Source organism: Sinohyriopsis cumingii, chromosome 1 (assembly GCF_028554795.1).
Source record: "Sinohyriopsis cumingii isolate HCF-2022 chromosome 1, ASM2855479v2, whole genome shotgun sequence".
Classification (NCBI taxonomy): Eukaryota; Metazoa; Mollusca; class Bivalvia; order Unionida; family Unionidae; genus Sinohyriopsis; species Sinohyriopsis cumingii.
In genome coordinates this window covers 142576689-142604411 of record NC_142961.1, presented here as the reverse complement: position 1 = coordinate 142604411, position 27723 = coordinate 142576689, and the positions used below count along the sequence as shown (strand labels likewise).

The following is a 27723-nucleotide window of genomic DNA, read 5'->3' as shown; positions in this document are numbered from 1 at the left end:
CCTGACCATGATGCAATATATATAGCAATGACTCTGACCATGATGCAATGGATATAGCAATAACCCTGACCATGATGCAATGGATATAGCAATGACTCTGACCATGATGCAATATATATAGCAATAACCCTGACCATGATGCAATGGATATAGCGATGACCTGACCATGATGCAATATATATAGCAATAACCCTGACCATGATGCAATATATATAGCAATGACTCTGACCATGATGCAATGGATATAGCAATGACTCTGACCATGATGCAATATATATAGCAATAACCCTGACCATGATGCAATGGATATAGCAATAACCCTGACCATGATGCAATGGATATAGCAATAACCCTGACCATGATGCAATGGATATAGCAATAACCCTGACCATGATGCATTGGATATAGCAATGACTCTGACCATGATGCAATGGATATAGCAATAACCCTGACCATGATGCATTGGATATAGCAATGACTCTGACCATGATGCAATGGATATAGCAATAACCCTGACCATGATGCATTGGATATAGCAATGACTCTGACCATGATGCAATGGATATAGCAATAACCCTGACCATGATGCAATAGATATAGCAATGACTCTGACCATGATGCAATGGATATAGCAAAAACCCTGACCATGATGCAATAGATATAGCAATGACTCTGACCATGATGCAATATATATAGCAATAACCCTGACCATGATGCAATGGATATAGCGATGACCTGACCATGATGCAATAGATATAGCAATGACTCTGACCATGATGCAATGGATATAGCAATAACCCTGACCATGATGCAAAATATATAGCAATGACTCTGACCATGATGCAATGTATATAGCAATAACCCTGACCATGATGCAATAGATATAGCAATGACCCTAAGCCATGATGCAATGGATATAGCAATGACCCTGACGCAATATATATAGCAATAACCCTGACCATGATGCAATAGATATAGCAATGACTCTGACCATGATGCAATGGATATAGCAATGACCCTGATGCAATATATATAGCAATAACCCTGACCATAATGCAATGGATATAGCAATGACCTGACCATGATGCAATGGATATAGCAATAACCCTGACCATGGTGAAGGGGAATATGGCAATGACCCTGACCATGATGCAATAGATATAGCAATGACTCTAACCATGATGCAATATATATAGCAATAAGCCTGACCATGATGCAATGGATATAGTAATAACCCTGACCATGATGCAATGGATATAGTAATAACCCTGACCATGGTGAAGGGGAACATGGCAATGACCCTGACCATGGTGAAGGGGAATATGGCAATGACCCTGACCATGGTGAAGGGGGATATGGCAATGACCCTGACCATGGTGAAGGGGAATATGGCAATGACCCTGACCATGTTGAAGGGGAATATGGCAATGACCCTGACCATGGTGAAGGGGAATATGGCAATGACCCTGACCATGGTGAAGGGGAATATGGCAATGACCCTGACCATGGTGAAGGGGAATATAGCTATGGTATAGTCAACTGATGATTTATTCTACTATACCTTATCTAAATAATCTCCACCAACATTTTGAGCTCTTAGCTTCTGTTTAAGTAGGTCTGCATCCATATGTCTAAATGGACAACCTGAAACAGAAAGTAGAAAACCACTGAAAATTACAAGTGCCACAAGTCCATGTCACTTTATGCAAGTATTATTTTTTGGCTTAAAAAAATCTACATTCTCTTTTGCTTAAATTAAAAGGCAAAAATGACATATTTCTAAGATCTGTTTATTAAATATACAGAGTACTGGGCAAAAGCCTTTTTGAATTTGGGAAGCCACCCTTAAAATATGATTAAGGTCTTTCTGTATCAACCTACAGAATTTATTTCAGGCAAAATGCCTTTTTTTTTCATTATACAAGGGTAGGTATCCCAAAATAGATGTATTTGCCAGAAAGACTGATAAATGAACTCAAATGGCCTGATCATTTGCAAACTGGATATTCAGCATGACACATCTATAATTATCCCATGCCTTATATATTTCCCAATTAACATAATTATCCCAAGGCGTATACATTCCCTAATTAACATAATTATCCCATTCCATATATTCCCTAATTAAAACCCATTCTCCCTTTCTTAAGAACATAAAATGCACAAGATGCAGTGTAAGACCTCTGCTTTTCGAAGCCCATGATTATAACAAAATGCTGCAGCAGTCTCACTTTATCACTCTTACAATGTATATATCAATGTATAAATTACTAAAGTGACAAGCACACATGTGGTGTTAAATAGCTGTGTGGCAAGTTCAAAGACTTACCAGTCCTACTTCAACCAGCTGCGGAGGTGGAAAATGTGTTGATCAATTGATCATTTTATCTGTGCTGATAATTAGAGTGATTTAATTCAGTGGCAGAAAAATTTACATGTGGTCATTATAAGAATACATTAAAAGAACAGGTTTAGCTTTCACTGATGTGCTCAAATACCTTCCCACATTAGGAAACTGTCATATCCCTGGGGGCATTAATTAGGGAATAAGTTTATGATGGACACAGCACATGGGACTTTATTCCAAGAAACCAAGAATCAATTTAATTTTTTTTTTAGGAATCAATTTTTTTAATACAATAGATGGATTCAGTCTGATTATTTTTAACAACATCACATTAGGCCACCATACACGAGTCAAACATACAATCAAAGGTTCATAAAGATAAAAGACCTGTGCACCCCCTAAAATGCTTTTCGGTATTTTTCAGGGGCATTTTCATAATTTCATGTCAGCTTTCAGTATTCTTGACAAGTGCACACCAACAGTAACAAAGTTACCAATGCATCTTCATTCCATCTTGTAAACAAATTATAAAAGCGAGGAATGACCTGTACTTCAAAAGTCATGCAAAATATTTCATATTTACAATATCTGAAACAAATAACAGTTGAAAATAATTTATTAATGATCATCAGTGTTGAGCTTAGACAGTGAAGGTTACGGAAAAACAGTGTCAAGTTCAGTGCTAAATGTTTCATACATGACGATCAGGGAACTGGCTTATTAATTTCACAGCAGGCATTTTTCATCTTCACACAATGTCAGTTCATCACTTCAGCACGAGTCACTAGCAGGGAATATTCGCCACACTTGGTAAAAAGTTTCGTACTTGACAAAAATAACAACATTTTAGTCATATTTCTTGCCTTGTCGATCTTGTTATGCTTCTACAATTTTATGTGGTGAGAGATGTCATTCCCACCATCACTCCCAATTAACATGTCGGTTGCACACAGATTGCAGAAGGTATAACCATCGCCCATTCTGCTGGCGGAAATGAATTACCAGGTCTTGCTGTATGATGTGATAAACTGCTGTACTCATCTCTTCTTGTCTTTGGCTTAATTGGTTCTTCTTCAGCCACTTTATTCCTCATAAATGTATTTAAAATTAATTTTCCAAATCTGGCTCAGCCATGTTACTGTTACACATGACCCTTCTATTTAATACAGCTATGATGCTGTTTACACTACAGAGTGAAGACAATGAAATCCTACAAGTGCGCATTGCACATGACCCTTCTATTTAATACAGCCATGATGCTGTTACACTACAGGCCTAAGACGAAAAAATCCTACAAATGTGCATTGCACATGACCCTTCTATTTAATACAGCCATGATGTCGTTTACACTACAGAGTGAAGACAAAGAAATCCTACAAATGCGCACTGCACATGACCCTTCTATTTATTTAATACAGGGATAACTAAGGTGACCTTCTTTTGCTTATTTTTGTACTAACTTGCTAAATAAAAAAATTGTAGTTTAACTCACACAAAATCAGATTTGGCACTTGAATGTCGTATTTCTGCATTTGCTATTATTTTTTTTTGGAACAAAATATGGAAGAATACAGAGGATGTATGAGTCTGATTTAATATTTGTAATATTCAAAATTAATATGTGACATGTACAACTGTTTTATTAAGAGTATAAGTTTTTGAATTATTTTGTCATGTAAAATGAACACATTCCTTTCTGATGGAAACCTAAGAAGTACTGTGGTAAGTACTACCAGAAAATAATACTGCAGTAAACTGATATACTGTAAACCTCAATTGTTCACCATACCAATATTTTTCTGCCGTCAACACTTAATCATACCTAAGTGTAGTGCTAAACAAGGTATTGTTCAGTATGCAAAAGCTTTAAACATAAAGACAAGACAAGACAAGACAACCCACCGTGATTATCTCCTGTGCCAGGGACATTGGACATAATTATCTTCATACAGCTGTAAGGTGTGTAGTCTGCCCGCTTCCCTTCTTTGCCATAATTGTGTCGGATGTTATAAGCATATTGCTTATCAAACTAGAAAGACAGGAACAAAATTTGTGAAATTTTTATGGGAGAACAAGGGACATCAAACTGGACTTAATGACCATGACATATAATGCTTTCACCCCTTCCCCTCTTCACATGCCAGTAAATACTGTTTGTCAGAGAATGACAACAATTTAAAAAAATGATTAAACATAAGTAGTTCTTTTGATTAAAATATTTCAATATAAGAATGTACAACAACATGGAAGCCATAAAGCAAATGTAAAAGCCACTAAACTTACTGAATTTGATCAATTTGACCTCGAAGTTCGTTGTACATAGCTCCAATCCCAAGTCATAAATATTTATTGTATTACCTGTAACCAAGTCAATGTAGTTTTGGTAACATTTGACCTTTGACCTTCCCAGTTTTACGAATGTTTCATATCTTCAGCTGCTTGTGATGAAAATCATATCAGCAAATTTGAAAGACCTTGATGCCAAGATGCTTTTTATCAAACCTGGTATAAAATAATCAGCAGTTTTCAAGAAAAATTTGTCAAAAAGGCTTTTCTATTTTCAGCAATGGTAATCGTACTAAATGACGGACTGTCATCAACTGAACAAATTTTAAAAGGCCATGATGCCAGAATGATTTCAGTGTAAAATCATATGAAAACTGGTCAAGCACTTTGCTCTGAAATTAAATAGCAACTGTGAACAGACGACACAAAATGGATGAAGCACCCTCGCCTAAACTTGCTGTAATGTGCCACTAGAGTATGGCTTTGAGGGGTTTTCTTTGCTTTGTGTTGTTGTATTTTTCTTTTATAAAACTCTGTTTTTGAGCAATTATAAACTGAATTTATGTGTTGTTTACAGTGTAAGAATAATAGTCACACATGGTTTCTAAAGATGAAATGGTTGCCAAAGCAATGAAAAAAAGAAAAGTGTTTGAAAGCTAAAAATTTTCTTTTGAGCTTAAAACTTTTCCTCACATGCTGCAAAAGTTTGAATACAGCAAAACATGTAGGATATCACTATTTGATACCTTATCTCCATCCATAATTTTGGTGAATTCTGATCTCCAGAACTTCATTGCCTCATCAAGAGATAGTCCAATGCCCTTTAAGAAAAGGCCATACTGCATCCTCCCACCATGCCGCAGGTGGTGGTTCTGGCGAAAGGCTTGATGTAGATGCTGCATACATAGCGGGAATGATTTCTTACTCAACTGCAAAATAAAGAGAAAATAACAGGTTGATCTAAAAAGCTGTTAAAGAAGGTACAGATAAAAGTGTTATGTTTCTGTTAATTTTTGTCAGATTTGCATTGGAAACAGTGTTTTCCCATTTATTGGTCATCTCACAGCAACTTGCAAATATCTGCACACATAGTCAATTCTGTAATTTATAAGACAGCATTACAACCCTATCGTCTTAAAGTAATAGAAAAGAGCAAAAAGCAACAAGGTTTGTAAATTTGAACAAATAAATTATTACAGTGGGATACAAAGTGAAAATATAAAAGGAACTGACAGTATTGCAAATTAAATCCCAAATAGTCCTAAAAGTTCTATTACCAGTCCTAATGAATACGATTCTAATTAAATGTCTTGATGTGCCTTTAGTGTCCTGTGACATAGAGCTGTGCCAACATTCATTTGATGAATCACAATAATGTAATCCAAGATGTCCTTGTCTGAATTCACCATAATTCCAGTCATACCAAAGACTTACTGCAATAACGATATGACTTGAACGTTGTTAAAACTACATAAAAAATCCAAATCACATACACACAGTGTTTCCCTTTACACACATTTGTGCATCAGGGACGCACGCTGGAGAAAATTGACGCACACATTTTGTTACCGTGCGTTTTTTTTGATGAAAAGGATTTTCATAATATGTTCATGATTTATTTAATACCCAATGCATTGGACGATGGATGGCATCGTATATACTTCGCATATAGGCATTGACTGGTTCCCCGCTTTGTTTGCTCCCTGCCTTGCGCTCCTCTATTCGTATAGCAAAGTGCAACGCAGGGAACAGATAAAACAATGAACCAGACTAGCATAGGCAATGTTATGACGGAGCAGCTTCCCCTAATCTCACGAGCTTCCCGCGATTTCCATCGAGCTCAGCAAGCTGTTCTAGATATTTAACATCAAGGCTTGTTGCACTAGAAAGTGACCTCCAGATTAAAACGTCATGCACTAAAAAGCATTAGCAAAGAAAGTGAAAGAAGCAGAACACAAAAGAGTAACTGTGGATCTAACTTTAATGAAAAATGGAGAAAATATTCCCTTGACTGGAATATTCATTATGATTACCGGCATGATTTCTGATTGCATGATTGCAAAAATGAATAATCCTTTCATGACAAGATTTTAAAATTTAAAAAAATAGGCCCTCGTTCGCCACAAGATATCTGGAGAACACATTATAACCTAAGACATTATTTCACAACAAAGAAATCAGTAAACTTGCAGAGACAAATGTGTTATTTGGATTACAAAGTCAGCGGGTCATTGCAGATTTTGTTGGTTTTTAACTTTTACTGCAATAAAAGAAAGATCTTCAAGTGTAACTTATTAGAAAGAAGATGAATCAGTATCCTCCTTGATATTTGGAAAAATGTGTTCTAGGAGGAAGTACAATGAAACCTATGATAGTACACATTTGACGAAAGGCAGTAAATTAACTCCCATTTGGTTAAAAAGATTTATTTGGCATTTTGTATTGGCTTATATGTAATGTGTTGGGCTATAATACTGTTGAGGAGACTGTTAAAAGTACGACTTTAAAAGAAAAATGAACTAATAAAATTATTCTTTGAATGGACAATGCATGTGTTTGTTAACTGTGCATGTTGGTGTATTTGTATGTTTAGAGAAAGAGAGAGAGAGTATGTTGTGCAAGTTGCAATATCCTATTTCAAGCTGAAAAAGTACGAGTCGTATGAAAATTTGTCAGTACATTTTTGACCCCCACATTTTTTATTTGACCCCCAGTTTTGACACCTAGGGGTTTTTTGTACCCTCAATTTTACACCCCTGGGGGATACACTGTTCACACAATATTATTCCAAGTTAATGTCTGTCCAAGAATATTATTGATAGCACTTTGTATTGTCAGTGAATAATAATCTCAATAAATAAATCCAACAAATGAAATACTGAACACAACAATAAGACTGATTCTGCCTAAAAATGTTAAATCAAGAGTGAATAATTTTTGAACTAGACAAGATTATATAAAAAACTAAGACACAAAAGACCCAAGATGTAGGTCCAAAGTTCACTTCTAGAAAATTCTAAGTTGTAAATAAATACAATCTGTTACTAAAATTATAATAAAAAATGTGGTAAACATCAGGTACATGTGGTTCATCCACTGGGAATACTACGTCCCTGACACAGACTAAGATAATGGTCATAATATTTAACCCATACTCAGAGGAAAAAATATTAACCAGGTAGTATTTGTTTACCAAAATCTGTGTCCCTAGTCAGGTACACAATGAACTTGATTTTGAACAAGGCCAAGACCAAAATACAATTATACATAACACATAATCATGGAGACAAAAAAAACCCCTAACAAACATTACAAATTAACTATACATAACAATGGACATATATTACTTGTAATCATTTGTGGCACTGAAAATTATGTATTCTCTGAAACAACGTAAAGTAAAACCTGTCTTATGAGAAAACCCATCTGGAATCTCAAGAAAAGTGGTCACTGCTAACAGGTTTAAGCTTACCAGTTTTCAAGGTCAAAGTGCAACAAGATTATGAAGGGAATGCTGAACATGCATTTTATTAGTTTGCTCAAGTTCATGTCAAGATACTGCATTTTTTATCACAAAGTAATTTTTACAGCAATAAAAATAAACATCAGCAAACAGTTCCAATTGAACTGAAGATCATGTTTACATTTAGGTTAGCATATGAATTGCAAAAACTAAGGTAATATTTACTTATCCCATACACAAGTTAAATTTCAGACGCAGCATAAAAATATTTCTTATGATAACACTCATCATGCTTATGAATCGCACATGAGATGATTTGATGCAATGACAACTGAATTACGAAACCAGTGACCTCAATCCCCTCAGGCATTATGGATCGACTCCCAAGGCAAACAACACACTTGACTGCTACAGTGAAGCCCTTTCAAGAGTTCTCATTATTGGGAGGTGGGGTTATGCGAAAGATTGAAAAACAAACCACTGAATTGACCATGTACATCTGTGACTAAGAGGCACAGGTTAATCGTAATGGGGATTTACAGGAACACAACACTAGAATGGCAGTTGGTGACATGTACTTTAGTCTGGTTTACAGTCTGCAGCATACAATGGCTACCTGTACCACCTATGGATCTTAGTAGGAACTGATAGCCAGACAATCCTATGTAGTTGTGATTACAAGAGATGAAACAAATGTCAGTAGTGTTCATCTTCTTTTGCAAAATGTTTATTCATAGAAGTGTCAAAATGCATTTTTGGGGGGCCAGAAAATTGTGGTCATGGACAAGTGTTTATAATAAAACACTGATCCATCAATGATGATTGTGGTCATAAATGACAGGTGGTCACTCATAACAGATGTCGGTCAAGACAGATGTTACTCATAGCTGCCAACCTTCCAGGCTCACAATTAGTGAAAATAGGGATAAAAAGTCGTGAATTTGGACATGAATTCGTGAAAAAAACCATGACAATAACTCCATCCACTCTGACCACTCCGACCGTCAATACTACACTATATCAAGTTTGCAAAATAAATATAAAACACTACACATATGCAGAAATATTTATTTATCAAGACATTATACTGTGGCGGACTTGAACTTCATCAACTGCTTGATCGTAAATTTGTTTTCTAAACAGTTCCGACTTATTGCCTGCAGGTTGATCTTGGGGACTAAAATTGCTGACAAATTTTCTGCAGCTAAGGAGGCCCTAAAGTCTGTCTTAATTTTCCTCACTAAAGAAATATTCTTACGCTGTCACTGTTGCTGTGAGTAATGCACAGGAACTGCAGCATTTTCGGTTCTTCCACAGGAAAAAATGCGATTTTCGAGTCCGGGAACATTTGTCAGAACAAATGTTTAGCATGGTCTCCAGCTGATAAAGGTAGATTGCGTTCGACAAGAAAACTCACAAATAATGCTTCAACGTTGGTAGCCTGCAGGTCTGCCGCAAATGGTTTAAAATATTCCAGAGATGAAATCTGCGAATTCTTAATTTTCCCAACTTCTGCGTGTTTTTTTGCAACCGACATTCTTCCTCACATCGTCTCTGCGATGACACACTGAGCGCAAGAAGCATGAATGAATATCAATGTTTAATGGCAGAATGCACGGCCAATTTTTGATATATTCCAAATTAAACTTCACTTTTTGAGTAATACATTTCTTTTTCCTTGGTGGTGAAGACATTTTCAAAATCTTACATGCGAGGCTGAATGGTAACTCAAATCAGTGTTTTGATGCATGTGCGGAATAAATTTCTGGTTAAGCCCCAGTTTCTCTCAAAAGTATTTGTAAAACTACTCTTATACATATAGATTAAAAGAGGCTAAAATGCTTGTTACTGGGCCAACTGTACTAATCGGCTGTAGATCTACTAATATCGTGACCAGCAGTACTGGACCGTTTCGGCAACTGCGAATATCATGACTAGCGCTTAACGGGAAGTCGGTTATTTTATTAAAGATTTCAAATAATTGAGGATTGGAAAATTCGTGAATTTTTGGCTTACGGCGTGAATCGCTGAAAAAGTCGTGAAATTCACACCAAATTCGTGAGGGTTGGCAGCTATGGTTACTGTATACTCAACCTGTAGCTGTCAATTTTAAATAAATCTGATAATGCAATCCACATAGACAGTATTTATTGTGAAAACTACTACATAGCCAACAGCATTTTCAAAGGATAAACTTTAAGTTTTTTAATATACTTATGAGCAGGAGAAGCATACTCAATAAGCTGACAGCAAAGTATATGTAGTTATGCATATTGTCAAGAGATAAATTCACAAAGTTTCATGGCAAAATACAAAAAAAATTGCGGGGCTGGCTAAGCTAATGAGATTATGTGCCAAACAGAGGGATGGAAGGGCTCAGTATTTCCTACATCGTAATAACTTCCTTTGATTGCCCTTAGTTTCCTCTGTATGAATATTAATCATCACCTTCATTTTATGAAATATTTTTTGTTGTTTGGACAAGACTACAGACCTAGAGAGTGGCTAGGATCAATCAGTTCTCTTATTTGAAACTCACGGTAAGCAAAATTTTATATATATATATATATATATATATATATATATATATATATATATATATATATATATATATATATATGTTACAATATGACAGTGGGACTGACCACAAGTTATAACTGCCATTGTAAGTATTAGCAACCTAACATCTCTAAAGATGTCGGTAAGCAAACTGATTTCATAAGGTCACTAATTAAGAAACTTCTATCAATGATAAATGGATAAACTTCAAAGTGAAACAGGGGCATTAACTTATTCATATTATAGAGACTTTTAGGGTCCAAAATGGACCCCCAGTCCAATTTAAATGGGACTATATCCTTGGATGAAATATTTGAAAACATGTCATGTAGAGATCTTAGGAATCAAATCCTGAATGATTTATGTATCCAACCCCCCTCCTTAATAAGCCAATGCTCCATACATGCCGACCCCTAGTGAGGAAATTTGTTTAACCCAAGTGCAGAAAAAGAGTAATCCACATATAACAAGATAAAAATTCAATCAGCATATGTACAAAATGATTTATTTACCCCTATGGACTTTTAACATCAATTACTGCTTCAAGTTTTCATATATAACACTTTGAGCTTTAAAAGGCAACAGGCTCTGATATTGCATTTCAAAACACTTTGTACCAGCTGAGACTATAAATGTTTTGCACACCAGTAGAGCATTAAGTAATTTCTGCTAAACACCTAACATATCAAGCAAACAAAAAATGTTTTCTCCAGTGGAATCTACTGTTAAATCTAGTAACGAAAGAAGAGCACTCTGACTTTGCCCTTTTCATTGTCAAAGTCTTTTACACAGACTGGGTAAAACTGTTTTTCATCATAGTCACTACTCCTGTCTGCTGCAATATTGAATGGCCCAATTTTCATGGCTTCTGCAATTTTAAGTAATTTCTGTTAAACACCTAACAATATTAGATGATTTTGTTCTTGCACATGCACATTTTCTGCAATTCTGGAATCAAGAAATATTCATTTGAACAAAGGACCAATGTAGTCTTCTACCGCTAGGAGTAGTCCAAGTTCTATTAAAAACTCGGTACATAATGCCTCTGCAGTTATAAAATTTGTGTCCACAATTTAGTTCTGCTATAAAAAAAGAAGTAACCTTAGGATTGGATTTAATAAAAATGAGCTAATTCAAGGTTTTTCTGTTTCACCACCATTACCAAAATTAAAATCCTTTCCACACAGCCTGCAAGGGGCGTGAAGCTGCCCTAGAATGGAATGCTATACTGTGTAATTCATGTATTCATCTCTGAATCGGATTTTCGTCTTTTCCTAATCCATCTGTGAAATTATATGAAAAACATTTTTGCTCTAACACACGCATTGACTAGAATAAATCTGACTTGACTTTTAGCGCCAAATACCTACAGACTGGTTCTGTACCAGATATGAATTAGAACAAAGAATGGGTGAGCAAAGATTAAAAGTTAGAAAACCAGTCTGTTTTCTGATACAGCTGTTATAAACAGAATCCAAGGTCAAAAGTTTGTAATTAGAAACACGCATGGTTCTTGGAAATAGGGCAGCTGCTATAAATAGAACATAATACTGTTAGAAAAGTGCATTCAAGTCTACAGACAATCGTACTCTTATGTCATAGTTACTTAGAAGCTGTCTTTTCTAGAATACAGTCTGTGGGGTTAATGGAATGTTAATAAAAATGAGAAAACAAATTAATGTTTTTTTGGAGGGGGACATATACCAAAAACGTTTAATTTGAATACATTTATGCATAAGACGTAATTTAGTGAGAGAAAAAAGCATAAAGATTATACTAAAAGCATAATGGTTGGCATGTATGATCTTCCATTCTCACAGACTCAACAAACTAGAACTCTTAAACTCAATTGCCCCTCTACAGTGATCTAAATGCAGAAGATAACAAGACCGATAGCTGGACAAGGGTAACTCTTCTTCTTAATTAATGAATCAACGTAAGATGAGAATAGAGCACTTACCATTTCTATCATATCAGCTGTGACCTGACCAACATTAATTTTCCTGTTGCTATAATCCTGACCTAGGTAACGCTTGCTGAGACCACAAAGCATAGGAAGTAATCTATCATCTTCCTCTAGATGAGGCAGGGCTCGGGATGTCACCTGAAACATTTAGCGTTTAATTAAAAATAAGTATTGTTTATTCTATGTTCATTGTAAAATGATGTTTAACTGCAGTAAAATCTCAATGGCCCGAACCTCCAGCAAACTAGATGAATCAGTTCAATTAAGACGAAAAGACTCATCATCTGGTCAGAACCAATCGGAATGACTGAGGTTTTTCTAGTCAACTGTTTTCAAGGCAGTAAAGTTGTAATGTAGTTAATTCGGGCCTGAAAATCATTAAACTCGGAAGCCAAGTTTGATCGAATTTCTAATCTTAGCCGTTAAACAAGTGTCCCTGAAAGGGACAGACATTCTAATGGGAAAAAAGAATTTCCATAATTCAAGACCAAATTTTCCTTTTAGCTGTTAAGTGTTGAAATCATCTTCGATATTCTTCAGCGAACAAAACTTTCAAATTGCCTGCTGTGGTACACACATTGGATGTCAGCCTGGCTTTATTTTCAATTAGAACAAAGTAGACATTATTAGAAATCACAAGTTTTTTAAAAAAAACATGTCACTAATCATCCATTCATAGGATGAGTGTGTGTGATGTGTTTGGGATTTTTAACGTAGCTTTAACATTTTTTTCAGTCATATTGCTATGATGTCTGCAATGTGGCAGTTTATAGTGATGTCTAGCACTGGGGCATCATGTCGCAGACATGTAGCATGATGTCCCACCCAGTCACATTATCCTGACACCAGGCCGACCAGTCCTAACACTAACCTCTTAATGCTGAGCACATTTTTGTAAGTCTTTGGTATGACTCGGCTGGGGATCGAACCCATGACCTCACACATCCAAAGCAGATGCTCTAATTACTTTGGCCAATTAGAGTTAATCACTGTATGTCATCTTTGAATGAAGCCGTTGACTTTTGTCTCTGAGTAAATGGTTCTGTTTCTGGATGAGATAATTGTTTCTTTCTATTTCATTAATTGTTAGATATGCAATGCACATACATAGATGTTTCATATTTTCCCACAACCCAGTCAAAACTGTCTTTACATTTGATATTACAACTGAGCACTAATAATTTTAACACCTAGAACCTTAATAGCAATGGACAAACCTCCAACTAAAAAGAGACAAATTTTAAGGCTGTAGAAAGTAATTATTGTAACTGGAAGAAGTGAAAAAGAGCAGACCACTCGCAAAAAGGCAGTTTAAACATCGGTAAAATAAGTTTTGGTTGTTATAATGGAAGAGGAGTAATTCAGAAACGATTTCATGTCAAAATACGTGATCTTCAAATGTAAATGATTTCATGTTTAATGACAGAAGTATATCTTTATTGCTATATAATTTTGTTTTTAGATGAACGCATACAATATTTTAACAAGAACTATTAATAAAGAATAGGAGATAAGTACAGTGACTGTGGTTATTTTTCTTAAAATTGTTCTGAAACTGGACCTTGGAAACTGGTCTTTTTGTACAAATCTGCTTTGAAAGACCACCTGTCTTGAGAGACCACATTTTGTTGGCAGAAGGGGCGGTCTCATAAAAAGTTTTACTGTAATATTTTCAAGACATGACTTTCCATTCTGGAGGAGAAGCAAGATGGCTTTTGTGGTGGCCATAATGTATATCAGATTGGCACTATTTTCTTTCAGATTGGCACTATTTTCTTTACAGACCAACTAGACATTATTAAGAAGAGTAGTGATACAAAGATTTCTAAGATGGCTGTCATGGTGTAAAGATGTAAATGGGCACTCACCCGTTCATAATAACCCAGGTAATAAAATGAGCAACAAGGTACCCCATAAAAATATTTAAAAAAGTTTCCAAGTTCAGATAAGTCATCAGAAGCAAGCAAGACACAGTGACCATTGCTACTGCTTGACATGGCCATGATAACTCCCACTTAATATGCAAGTACACCTTGCTGAATAGAATATTGTCCTCTCATTGACCAAAAGGAAATGATGTATTGCATCTATTTACAACTTCTTTTCAGTTAGCCAAAGAGAAAGCAGTATTCTATTCAGCACTTTGCACTTGCACATTAAGCATATGGGAAAGTCGAGCGATAGCATGGGGAAATGGCCTGGCATTGATTCTTAAATGGGTCACACAAGAAAGGAGATATGTCCTCCCTTGTATTCAGGGTTAGTAGCATATTTCTTTCAACATTTTCAAGGTGTTTTAAAGGTTTTTGATGGATTAAGCTTCGAGGTTCAAAATCATGTTTTTCAAAGTGCATTATTACATTACTTTTAAAGGATACATAAATGAAACACAAGTTAATACTTAACTATTACTCCATACGAGGAACATTTCTTGCAAATTTATTTTAAAAATAATAAAATATGAAGTCAACAGTATGATCATTGATGTCTTTCCCATTAATATTAAACATCCTACATCTGGGCATTAGAATAATGTAGTCACTGAACAATGTTCATTTTACTCAGTCTACACTACACTATTTACAAAGTCCCAAATATTTTAGAGTGAATTTTTGAATTCTTGTAGCTTGTCATCACGCTGTTTTTCAAGAGCATCAAGTTCAGCGATTCTGTCCATTTAATTTTTCCTCAAATTATTTTGATGTCATGATAAAGGAGATTTTCCTATGGATCTTTGCTTTCAATGCATAGTCATCATCAGCAGCTGTTGTTATCTTTTTCAGTACCTTCCTTTCCTCTTCACTCATCCCCATTATCAAAAAAAGGTCTAGATATTTGTTTTTTTATATTATCATTTATTTAGAGACAGCATATGGATATTTGAAATTATTTCATATTAGATATATTAATATTTCTCTCAGCTGTGTATATATATATATATATATATATATATATATATATATATATATATCTATCTATATTTTTAAATCTATTGTGTTCATTGCAATTATCATCAGTTCTATTTCCACTCAATTCCAAAATAGATCCTGACTGAACTAATTTCATGATTAAGACTATATTATACAGTTTCTATTTTAAAACTTGAATCTTTGTGTTCACAGACATACCTCTTTCATCAAAAATGATTTCATGCTGAAGGCTTTTTGTCTTGCCTGTATTAAGCACCATTACAAGAGCTTGTTTTGTTTTTTAGCTGCATGTGACCATGGAGCACTCTCTCCCATTGCACGCAAATCAATATCATTCTGGCATAATTTGTATTTTGCAAAGCTCTCTGAGAAAAATCTCATAAAATAAACTGTATATTTTTCTTCATCTAGCCACCAAAGTTGGAATCAGCAGCCAACCATGTTGAAGCGAATGAGTCAAAACCACTGCTACATCTGGGGTTCATACAACTGGAAGTTCAAAATGTACCAATGCACAGTGACCAGTTGTGGAAATTATTTTGTTCCAGCACAAACTTTGAGATTTTTGTGTTGTTGTTTTTCCCCCTTTTCTTTTTGTTTAATTTAAAACTATTTATTAATGTCTTTTGGCTTCAAGAAAATCAAGGCTTTTCAAGGTACCCAGACAATATTTTGAATTTTCAAGGGGTTTTCAAGGTCCCCATACAGACCCTGTGTATTATTATATAGCACATATGTGACTAATCATTAAATTGTAAACGATACAAGCCCCTGTGATTATCGTCAGACCTCCGTCTAATTTCCTTATTTTATATTTATAGTATGTATATGAAACAGATGGGTTTCTTGACTGTGAAACCACATGCCAGATTCATTCTATGTTTATACTCACATACTTAACAGACCAGTCTAAATTGAAAATAATGGTACCAAATATAAAGATAAACAGATATTGATGGACTGATGGGTGTTATATGACTGAAAAGTGTTAGGAAAGGGATTTGTTAAAATTAAAAACATGCTGCATCCAGAAAAGGACAAATCAATATCACTTTAAAAGTTTTGGAGAAAAAAATTGACAGTGATATAACACAGCAGTCATTGTAGACATGACAAGTTAAAGTGAGTGTTATACATAAATAATTTCTCAATTCCTGTTTTGTCTATACTCTTGTACTAACTACTAATCCATATGGATTTAACAGATTTTCACAAGAATTTTAACTGCATATCCAGGTAAGTAACAAAATTAAATGTACATTTTGTATAGTTTTCTATAATTATGGCATGTAATATATAGACTGCTCCTTCGAATCTCAGATTACACTTTTTTTTGCCACTTATACCTCGCTTGGGGTTTGGCATGTATGAATCTTCAACAAAGCAGTTCAGGTTCACATTTAATACAATTTCCCTTTGATCAGGTACCCAGGTAAACAATCATTAGGATCAATGGGTACCCGGTAGAAGTTTCCAAAATTTGGCATCTCGACATCATGGCGACACTGGATTCAGATCAATAACATTTTTATTTAGGACTAGATAGACGTTTTAAAAAGTATCTTTAGTGAAAACCTATGTTGATATGACAGAAGCAACAATAACAAGATTTTAAAGAAGATGACTGTATGGTGGCCATATTGGATGTCAGATTGGCATAATTTTCATTTAGGACTAAGTATAGTCTGAGTTTCTTCTGACCCTTCCCACCCCATCACTCCATTTTGATCTTCTGACATTTATGTTGGCATGTGTAGTCAAAGCCATCTGCCTGCCTATCTAATAGCGGTGCCAAATGTATTTCAACCAAAATCAATCAAAGAAAGCAAAATGATTTACAGTATTTGGCTGCCCAATGCTCAATCAAATTAAGTAATTTTTAATCTAAGAACAGTACAAAAGAATCCAGTAAAACCCACCTGTAACTGTTGGAACCAATTAAATATACATGTTATGGAACAAATTTTTTAAATATACGTAAAACTGAACTGATCAAACAGACTTAAATAAATATAAATTTTTACATGCATTTGTTTTACAAATTACAATTGGTTTTTGCTATTAATGAATGAAACTCACTGCCAGAGCCAGAGACAATTTTGTTCGGTACACACTAAGCAAAATGGACACCATTTCTTCGTATGGTACATATGCTGATCCCTGGTGTAGGTAAACTTTTCTTGCTCTTACAAGATCCAGCGCCTCTGTGAATGGAACCTGTTGGAAAATATAACTGATAAATTAATGTCACAAAATTTAAAAAGCTACAATGTATCCTGGTTGTATCGGGCACACAGAACATGTTTTATCTGTTACATGTGCTAGAATGTATCTGAACTATCTGGCACACAGAACATGGTTTATCTCTTAGCGGTGCAACAATGTATCTTGGCTGTATCTGACTTGCATGAAAACCAAACTTTAATATAGATTTTTACACTGACATGGACATCATCATCATCATCAGGAAAGTGACACCGTGTCCCATCATGCAATTGTGCAAATGGTAGATTGATATTGCTACATGTACATCTACTTAATGACTCCAGGAACTTCACCGTTTTCGTTACTGATAATGAACTAATCTTGTGACACAACATAAGAATTCTACATTTTACTCTTGCCAGATGAATGAGTCAATCTTTTGTTATCCAAAGTTTAATGAATTATTCATAGAGATAAAGTGAAATCTGTCCATAAAAGGACCAGAAAATGATCCTTTGCAGACAAGTACTGTGCATGTATTCATATACACATTATGCTCCATTCATATTAACATGCATGTATACACATTAGTCTGTATGAATCCAGATTACTTTGTATGGATCCATGTTACTCTGTATGGATCCATATTACTCTCTATTCATATTAATATTAATGTAACCATATTTTTTTCTATCTATCAAAGTTACTATCTATCATTAGTACTCTATACATAACCATATTAATGCATATCTATCAAAATTATTATCTATCAAAAGTACTCTATATATATTCATATTACTGTGTATCTATCAGCATTACTGTTTATCAAAAGTACTCTATACATATCCGTATTACTGTTTATGTATTCACATTATGTATATGTCCATATTTAATATAAACTTGGTTATTTGATGGGCTTTTAATTATTGCTAAATTACATGATTCATACAGCCCTGGGGATCCTGCCCCCCCCCGGGATGTTTAGACCCTTCATGGAGTTTTCAATGCAATCAATCAAAACGGTGTTTTCAAACAAAATCTGTATGAACTGTGGCTTTGCAATCAATCAGTTATTCACAAACCCTATGCCTCACCTTTCTCATTCAGCCAACTACACTTCTGTTGAATTCCTTTTCCCCATCTAGAGCAAGGTGTGTGAGTGTCTGTGTGTGTGTGTGTGGCTGGGTTATGAACTGTTTCCAAGGCCCCAGGGGACCAATGCTGGTTGCACAGATAACTTTTCAGGACACTAAACAGATAGGGTTACTAGGTAAGAATCTCAATGGTTTCCAAATTATGACTTTGGAAATTGGCAAGGACTAATACAACAACACATGCTCACTGTATGAACGGGATTTGCCAGCCGTGTTAAATGGAGGTGTGGCTTCCACAAATTTCTTAATCTCAATAAAGTTCACTCCTTTCTCCTGTTTTATATGCTGGATCACTGTTTGAAGTGTCCACTTGGGTAGCCTTTCATGTACAAGAAACGTGCCTTGCAATTTGCATGACATTTTCTTTAAGAAGGATGATTCGTTGTGACCATCTACACACATCTGGAACAATCTGGTTTCCTCTTGCAGCCATCTCTGTGGTGGCCATATTTTTGAAACACTGACCCTAATGCAGAATTTAATGACAGTGTGATGGACAGATACGGATAACACTATATGCACTACCACTGGCAGGGTGCGACAAAAAGTTATATATCAATGAAATATGAATAATAAAAAAGACTCCTTTTTGGTCAAAATAGACTTTTGTTAGAAAACACTCACATGCAATATCTTAAGTTCCTCTAGTGCAGGGGTGCATAACATTTTTTGGCCAAGGGCAAGATTACATTTTCTAAGACTACTTGAGGACTGCAATTTCTTTAATATAATTACTTTTCACAGGACAGATTTTTGTTGTTTTAATTTGCCCTGAGGGCCAGACAGAACATGTCTGCAGGCTGGATCTGGCGTGTGGGCCATGGGCTGTGCACCCCTGCTCTAATGTGTGGACAGACATATGTATGAACACACATGGATGCCAAAACGATATCCAAGGCGAGATGAATACAAATTATGTTGACTGGACACCAACATGAAATCAGAACACTGCTAAGATGACATAAGATCAGAATTGTGAAAGTTTTACACAATGAAAAACCTACATAGAGTAACACACAAGCACTAACATATATATTAGCATGCAGGTCCAACTGAAAACAGACCATGATCTGGCACTGCATAATGTGCTGGTAGATCTGGGTCAAAGTTGTTTGTTTCGCTGATTACTCCCAACAAACTGCATAAGCCTTGATCTGCCAGAGCATTATCCTACAGCAGATGAGTCTATGAAATCTGCAATTGGATAAAACTTGAAAACAAGAAACACTTTAAGTTTGTCAGATTTTATACAATATAAAAATCTCTTCTGAAATACTACCTTTGAGATGCAATTCATTAATGGGCGTCAGATTTTAATTGCAGTTGATAAAATCCACGTTGCAATTTGTTTCCTTTTCTGTTGACTGATATACCTTAAAATATTCCAGTGTGTTCACTCTACCAGCATCAACTTTTCCAGCTTGTGCAAGTTGTTCTTGTATTGAATTTTTCTCCGTATCTGATATCTAGAAAAAAGAGAACATTGCAAGGCAGCAGTAATATGTGTAATTCAAACACCATTTTTTTTAAACAAGAGATCATTATATTAGGAATGGACAAGGATAAAGTATGAATGTTTATTTTAAGACAATGAAAAGACATTTAAATCAAGTATGAAAGTTCATTTTTGATCAAGTTCATCAAAGAAACTCGAGCACTGGCTTGATTTGAAAAAGAGTTATAAAGAACATGGGCTAGCGTTTTTACAGCTTTCAATGAGTAAAACCATGAAATACAATCTAAATACAACTATATTTTACAAACTGATCTTCTATTATCCATTGACTAATCTGCATATATTGTATATTGATCATCCAAGACAGTGAAAGGGCATTCATGTCCCAATACTGTGATGAAGCATGCATGTTCCAAGACTGATGAGACATGCATGTTCCAGGACTGTGATGAGACATGCATGTTCCAGGACTGTGATGAGACATGCATGTTCCAAGACTGTGATGAGGCATGCATGTTCCAGGACTGTGATGAGACATGCATGTTCCAGGACTGTGATGAGACATGCATGTTCCAAGACTGTGATGAGGCATGCATGTTCCAAGACTGTGATGAGACATGCATGTTCCAGGACTGTGATGAGACATGCATGTTCCAGGACTGTGATGAGGCATGCATGTTCCAGGACTGTGATGAGACATGCATGTTCCAGGACTGTGATGAGGCATGCATGTTCCAGGACTGTGACGAGACATGCATGTTCCAAGACTGTGATGAGGCATGCATGTTCCAGGACTGTGATGAGGCATGCATGTTCCAGGACTGTGATGAGGCATGCATGTTCCAGGACTGTGATGAGACATGCATGTTCCAAGACTGTGATGAGGCATGCATGTTCCAAGACTGATGAGGCATGCATGTTCCAAGACTGTGATGAGGCATGCATGTTCCAATACCGTGATGAGGCATGCATGTTCCAATACCGTGATGAGGCATGCATGTTCCAAGACTGTGATGAGGCATGCATGTTCCAAGACTGTGATGAGGCATGCATGTTCCAAGAATGATGGGGACTGCATGTTCCAATACCGTGATGAGGCATGCATGTTCCAGTATGGTGATGTAGCATTCATGTCCTAAGATCGATACAGCCCGCAAAACTGATCAAGTATGCATATCAGAAGACTAATGCAGGGGTGTAAAATTGAGGGTACAAAAAAACCTAGGTGTCAAAACTGGGGGTCAAATAAAAAATGTGGGGATCAAAAATGTACTGACAAATTTTCATACGACTCGTACTTTTTCAGCTTGAAATAGGATATTGCAACTTGCACAACATACTCTCTCTCTTTCTCTAAACATACAAATACACCAACATGCACAATTAACAAACAAATGCATTGTCCATTCAAAGAATAATTTTATTAGTTCATTTTTCTTTTAAAGTCGTACTTTTAACAGTCTCCTCAACAATATTATACCCCAACACATTACATATAAGCCAATACAAAAAGCCAAATAAATCTTTTTAACCAAATGGGAGTTAATTTATGGCCTTTCATCAAATGTGTACTATCATAGGTTTCATTGTACTTCGTCCTAGAACACATTTATCCAAATATCAAGGAGGATACTGATTCATCTTCTTTCTATTAAGTTACACTTGAACTTTAAGATCTTTCTTTTGTTGCAATAAAAGTTAAAAACCAACAAAATCTGCAATGACCCGCTGACTTTGTAATCCAAATAACGCATTTGTCTCTGCAAGTTTACTGATTTCTTTGTTGTGAAATAATGTCTTAGGTTATAATGTGTTCTCCAGATATCTTATGGCGAACGAGGGCCTATTTTTAAAAATTCTAAAATCCTGTCATGAAAGGATTATTCACTTTTGCAGTCTTTGCAATCACGCGATCAGAAGTCACACTGGTAATCATAATGAATATTCCAGTAAAGGGAATAATTTTCTCCATTTTTCATTAAAGTTAGATCCACAGTTACTCTTTTGTGTTCTGCTTCTTTCACCTTCTTCGCTAATGCTTTTTAGTGCATGTTTTAATCTGGCGATCACTTTTTAGTGCAAAGAGCCTTGATGTTAAATATCTAGAACAGCTTGCTGAGCTCGATGGAAATCGCGAGAAGCTCACGAGATTAGGGGAAGCTACTCCGTCATAACATTGCCTATGCTAGTCTGGTTCATTGTTTTATATGTTCCCTGCGTTGCACTTTGCTATACGAATTGAGGAGCGCAAGGCAGGGAGCAAACAAAGCGGGGAACCAGTCAATGCCAATACGCGAAGTATATACAATGCCATCCATCGTCCAATGCATTAGGTATTAAATAAATCATGAACATATTATGAAAATCCTTTTCATAAAAAAAAACGCACGGTAACAAAATGTGTGCGTCAATTTTCTCCAGCGTGTGTCCCTGACGCATAAATGTGCGTAAAAGGAAACACTGCTAATGGAGCATTCATATGCATGGTTTAAGGCATTGATGGAGCATCCGTGTCCCAAGACTGATGTAGCATTCATGTCTCAAGACTGATGAAGCATTCATTCACATTCCAAGAATGATGGAGTATGTATGTCCCTAGACTGTGAGGTAGAATTCATGTCCCAAGACTGTGAGGTAGAATTCATGTCCCAGGACTGTGATGTAACATTCATGTCCCTAGACTGTGATGAAGCATTCATGTTCCAAAACAGTGATGGAGCATTCATGTCTCAAGATTGATAGAGCCATGCATATTAGAAGACTGTAATGAAGTATTCATATGCATGGTTTAAGACATTGATGGAGCATTCATGTCCCAAGACTGATGTAGAATTCATGTCCCAAGACTTTGATGGAGTATGCATGTTCCAAGACTGTGATGGGACATGCATGTTCCAAGACTGTGCTGAGGCATGCATGTTCCAGTACTTTGATGAGGCATGCATGTTCCAAGACTGTGATGGGGCATGTATGTTCCAGGACTGTGATGGGGCATGCATGTTCCAATACTGTGATGAGGCATGCATGTTCCAAGACTGTGATGGGGCATGCATGTCCCAAGATTGATAAAGCACGCAAGACTGATTAAGTATGCATATCAGAAGACTGTAATGGAGCATTCATATGCATGGTTTAAGATATAGATGTAGCATGCATGTCCCAGGACTGTGATGGATCACTCGTTTTCCAGGATTGTGATGGAGCATTCATGTTTTAAGACTGTGATGGAGCATTCATGTTCCAAGGCAGTGATATAGTATGCATGTCCCAGTACTGTGATGTATCTTTTCCAAAACTGTGATGGATCAGTCATGCTCCAAGACTGATTGAGCAATCATGTCCCAAGACAGATGGAGTATTCCAAGACTGACAGAACATTCATGCCCCAAGAATGTAATGGAGCACTCATATTCCAAGGCAGTGATGGAGCATTCATGTCCCAAGACTGTGAATGATCATTCATGTTCCAAAACAGTGATGACCATGCATGTCCCAGGACTGTGATGGAGCATTCATGTTCCAAGACTGTGATGGAACATTTATATTCCATGACAAATGATGTTATGTCCAATGACTGTTGGAGTATGTATGTTCAAAGACTGGAATGGAGAATTCATATCACAAGACTGGAATGGAGCATGCACATTTTAGGACAGTGAATGAGTATGCATGTCCCAAAACTGTGATGGTGCATTCATGTTGTAAGATTGATGGATTGTTGCATGTCCCAGACTGTTACGGAGAATGCATGTCCCAAGACAATGATGGAGCATGCATGTCCCAAGACTGATGGAACATTCACGTTCCAAGATAGTGGTGGAGCATGCATATCCTAAGATTGATGGAACATTTATATTCCATGACAAATGATGCATGTCCAATGACTGATGGAGTATGTATGTTTCAAGACTGGAATGGAGCAATCATATCACAAGACTGAAATGGAGCATGCACATTTGAGAACAGTAATTGTGTATGCATGTCTCAAGACTGAAGAAGCATGCATGACCCAAAACTCTGATGGAGCATTCATGTTGTAAGATTGATGGATCATGCATATCCCAGACTGTTATGGAGAATGCATGTCCCAAGACAATAATGGAGCATTCATGTTGCATGACAATGACAGAGCATTCATATCAAAAGAGAAACAAGACTGTTAAAGTGTAAATTCCAAGGCAAAATTGCCTCAAGGCTGATACATCGCTGTATTGAGCATGAAGCATCCATGTCCCAGTTATGAAGTACGCATTTTGCAAGAATATGATCGAACATGCTTGTCCTAAAACAGATGAAGTATTTCATTTTCAACGACTGTGATGGAACATTCATGTTCCAAGACTGACATACATGCCAGCCCTGAGAGTGGTGTAAGTAATTATTGATAAGTGGCACAAAAGTATAATGTGAACCTAAAAAGTGCAATTTTTATATATTAAATACCATAATTAAAGTACATTGTATGAAAAAATGTAAGCTTTTTTTTTGTACTTCTAACCTGGTTCTGCAGCTAGTCAAAATTCTTTTCACAAATGGGCAAAATCCATACAGATTAGAACCAGCATACAAGCACAAAACATATTGAAAAGTTATTTATATTCAACACTCACTCTGACTAATTAGTCTGTGTCTTACTTTGCTGAATGAGCATGAAGTTCACAAATTCTGCAATGAGCATGATGATGTGCTCAAACTGAGTGCTGTATTGCATCACTCTCATTCTTCTTTCCATATGTGTAAAATAGTATTCATTTGTCCATTTTTTGATCTGACATATTTCGAAACAGAAAATAAGGAAAGCACACGCATGTCTAAGATAGACAAATGAACTCTTACACGATTCTTTTGCAGCAGTCTTCTTATTTGTAGAATATTCTAAAAATTTATACAAGTGGTATTAAAAATATGATACAAATTTATTATGTCATTTTAAAAGTGTAATGGTCTGGCATGTATGCTGCAATGGAGCATTCATATCACAAGACAAAACAAAGTATAAATTCCAAGGCAAAATCTTCCCAAGGCTGATACAGATGCAATGACCTGCCACAAATGTTTTAAACCACCACCACACTTAAAATGTCTAGATAAATCACCTTTGTTAAGGCAAATTATTGTATATCTCTCCTTGGTGAAACAAATAACTAAAAGTTTCTCTTTTTTCTTGAAGATCTGATATTAAACAACTAACTATTTTCCACAATGAAGTTAGATATAATTAAACTTACTGGTTCATACTTCAACTTGTTGATTTCAAGGAACTTTTTTCTCTCACTAACATTTGTTTCACACTGAAAGCGAAATCTGAATAAATCCAACTCCTGTTGTAGAAACCAGCGTCTTAATTCTTCTCTGAAAAGGAAATAAAATGTGAATATGGGCAAAACCATATTTCTCAAACAATTAGACCACATATCACTTTTTAGAACACTAAGGGCAAATGTAAAGAGAAGACCATCTTACTTTTTAGAACACAGAGAGAAGGGATTGAGGCAATATTTATCAGAGAACAAACCACCCACCTATTTTGAGTTTGTATATAATATCTAAAAAATAAAAACCTATTATATCATTATTCCTATCAAAATACCCATCATCCTTGATACTGAATGCTTATCATTTACATTTGTTACGTTTTAATGCATGGGGATACAAATAAAAATAAGCATACCACTACCATATATACTTGCTTGCAGGTCAGGTCCCACTACAAACACAGACCCTGATCTGCCATCATATATTATGACAGATCAGGGTCTGTACAGTTTCTAGTTGAATCCAACTTACATTCAAGTGTATCTTTACTTAAACATAAAAAGGCAAAATCCTGGTCTTATTTTAAGACTAGAAATATGTCCTATTGACATGGATACATGATCAATATGATGCAAATGAAGGACAAAGTTCTAAGTCAGACTGAGGCCATAACTCGAAACATTTTTGTCCAAGTCAAACAAGATCTGTTGGTAATCCTCTTAACACAAAACAAATGATAGGTCTCTGCAACTCGAATAATAAGATCCGAGATGATCAAAGCCAATGACCAGAGCCTTGGAGAACTGGAATATGTCAGACAGGACTACCCTATACCAGTAATACAGTTCTACCCACTTATATCGACATCACTTATGTCAACAAGCCGCCTATTTCGACAAAAAAAAGCAAAATCCCAGTCCCTTGGTCTACTATTACTACCAAAATTGTCATGCTTATGTCGACGTCGAGATAAAAAATAAACATACATGTCGACAGAAGCACGTGGTCCCAGCTTAAACAAATCCTTTGTTTTCTAATAATTTATGCAGACAAGCTGCCAGTTCGGACCCATACTTTGTTCAACAATTAGTTAATCTTGCCGCCAGGCTTTAATTTTCCTGCCTAATCATTTATGTCGGCAAGCGGCCAGTTCCAAACTGTACTTTATTCAACATTTAGTTGATCTTGCCGCCAGGCTTTAATGTCGCGGTTGGATAAAAAATCAAGCTTTTGTTTGGTCCTATAAAGTTGTCCTCTCGTGGCGACTTAAATAAAAGCAACGAAATATGATTGATTCTTGCATTTTCCAAAGTGATTGGTGATTAAAACAAGTTTATTGTGCTGTGACAGTTTCCTTTTTAATTTATTTAGCATGTGTCAATGTATACAATATTATACCTTCATTAATCATATCAGCCGCATATCTCTTGTTCACTTTTATGTACTTTTCACGATGACTTTGTAACTAAATACATGTAATGTTTAAACCAACTTGTTGACAGGTTTTCATTTCCCGCAAATAGCCCCATTCCCTTGGTAGCCTCAATAAGATGGGAACAGACTGACCAAAATCTAGGCCCATTTAAGTACATGTACTTGAAGCATGTAAATAACAACTATGCAACCATGTGCCAATGCAGACACTGAATGTTTTTCATATCAGAATGTGACCAATACAATATTTTATTATGGATTTTATAACACAAAGGTAAAAAAAATGTTATTTGTCAATATGCAAGTGTATTTCACACTGGTTTTGTCTTCATGTATTCAAAATTTCCATTGTTTGTTTTCTCAAAGTGTAAATGCTACTCACTGACGACAGGTCACCCCTTACTGATGAATTTAACTTGTATCTTTTTTTCAGACCCCCCCCCATAACACTTATCTCAACATCCGCCTATGCTGACAATATTTCCTCTGGCCTGAGGATGTCGACATAAATGGGTAGAAATGTAGTAGAAAATGAAATTCTCTCTTCGAACAGGAAGAGAAAAATGTCCGCCACACAGAGAGGAACATCTACGATCAATGCATTTCCTAATCCACCGATCACAGAAGATTATCCACATCGAATCATAGACCTTGAACATGGACCATC

General features: G+C 35.9%; 1 protein-coding gene across 1 annotated transcript in view; it reads right to left on the bottom strand.

The window, feature by feature from the left end:
- Window positions 1-27723, bottom strand: part of LOC149808047 (DNA primase large subunit-like) — a 50556-nt gene that overhangs the window by 8218 nt on the left and 14615 nt on the right. The window contains exons 4-10 of the mRNA XM_089973049.1: window positions 25595-25718; window positions 20284-20376; window positions 17631-17768; window positions 12616-12759; window positions 5380-5562; window positions 4250-4376; window positions 1562-1644 (exon numbers count right to left, since the gene is read on the bottom strand). Of these exons, the coding sequence (XP_089829175.1) occupies window positions 1562-1644; window positions 4250-4376; window positions 5380-5562; window positions 12616-12759; window positions 17631-17768; window positions 20284-20376; window positions 25595-25718 (892 nt within the window). The remainder of the gene's footprint in view (window positions 1-1561; window positions 1645-4249; window positions 4377-5379; window positions 5563-12615; window positions 12760-17630; window positions 17769-20283; window positions 20377-25594; window positions 25719-27723) is intronic.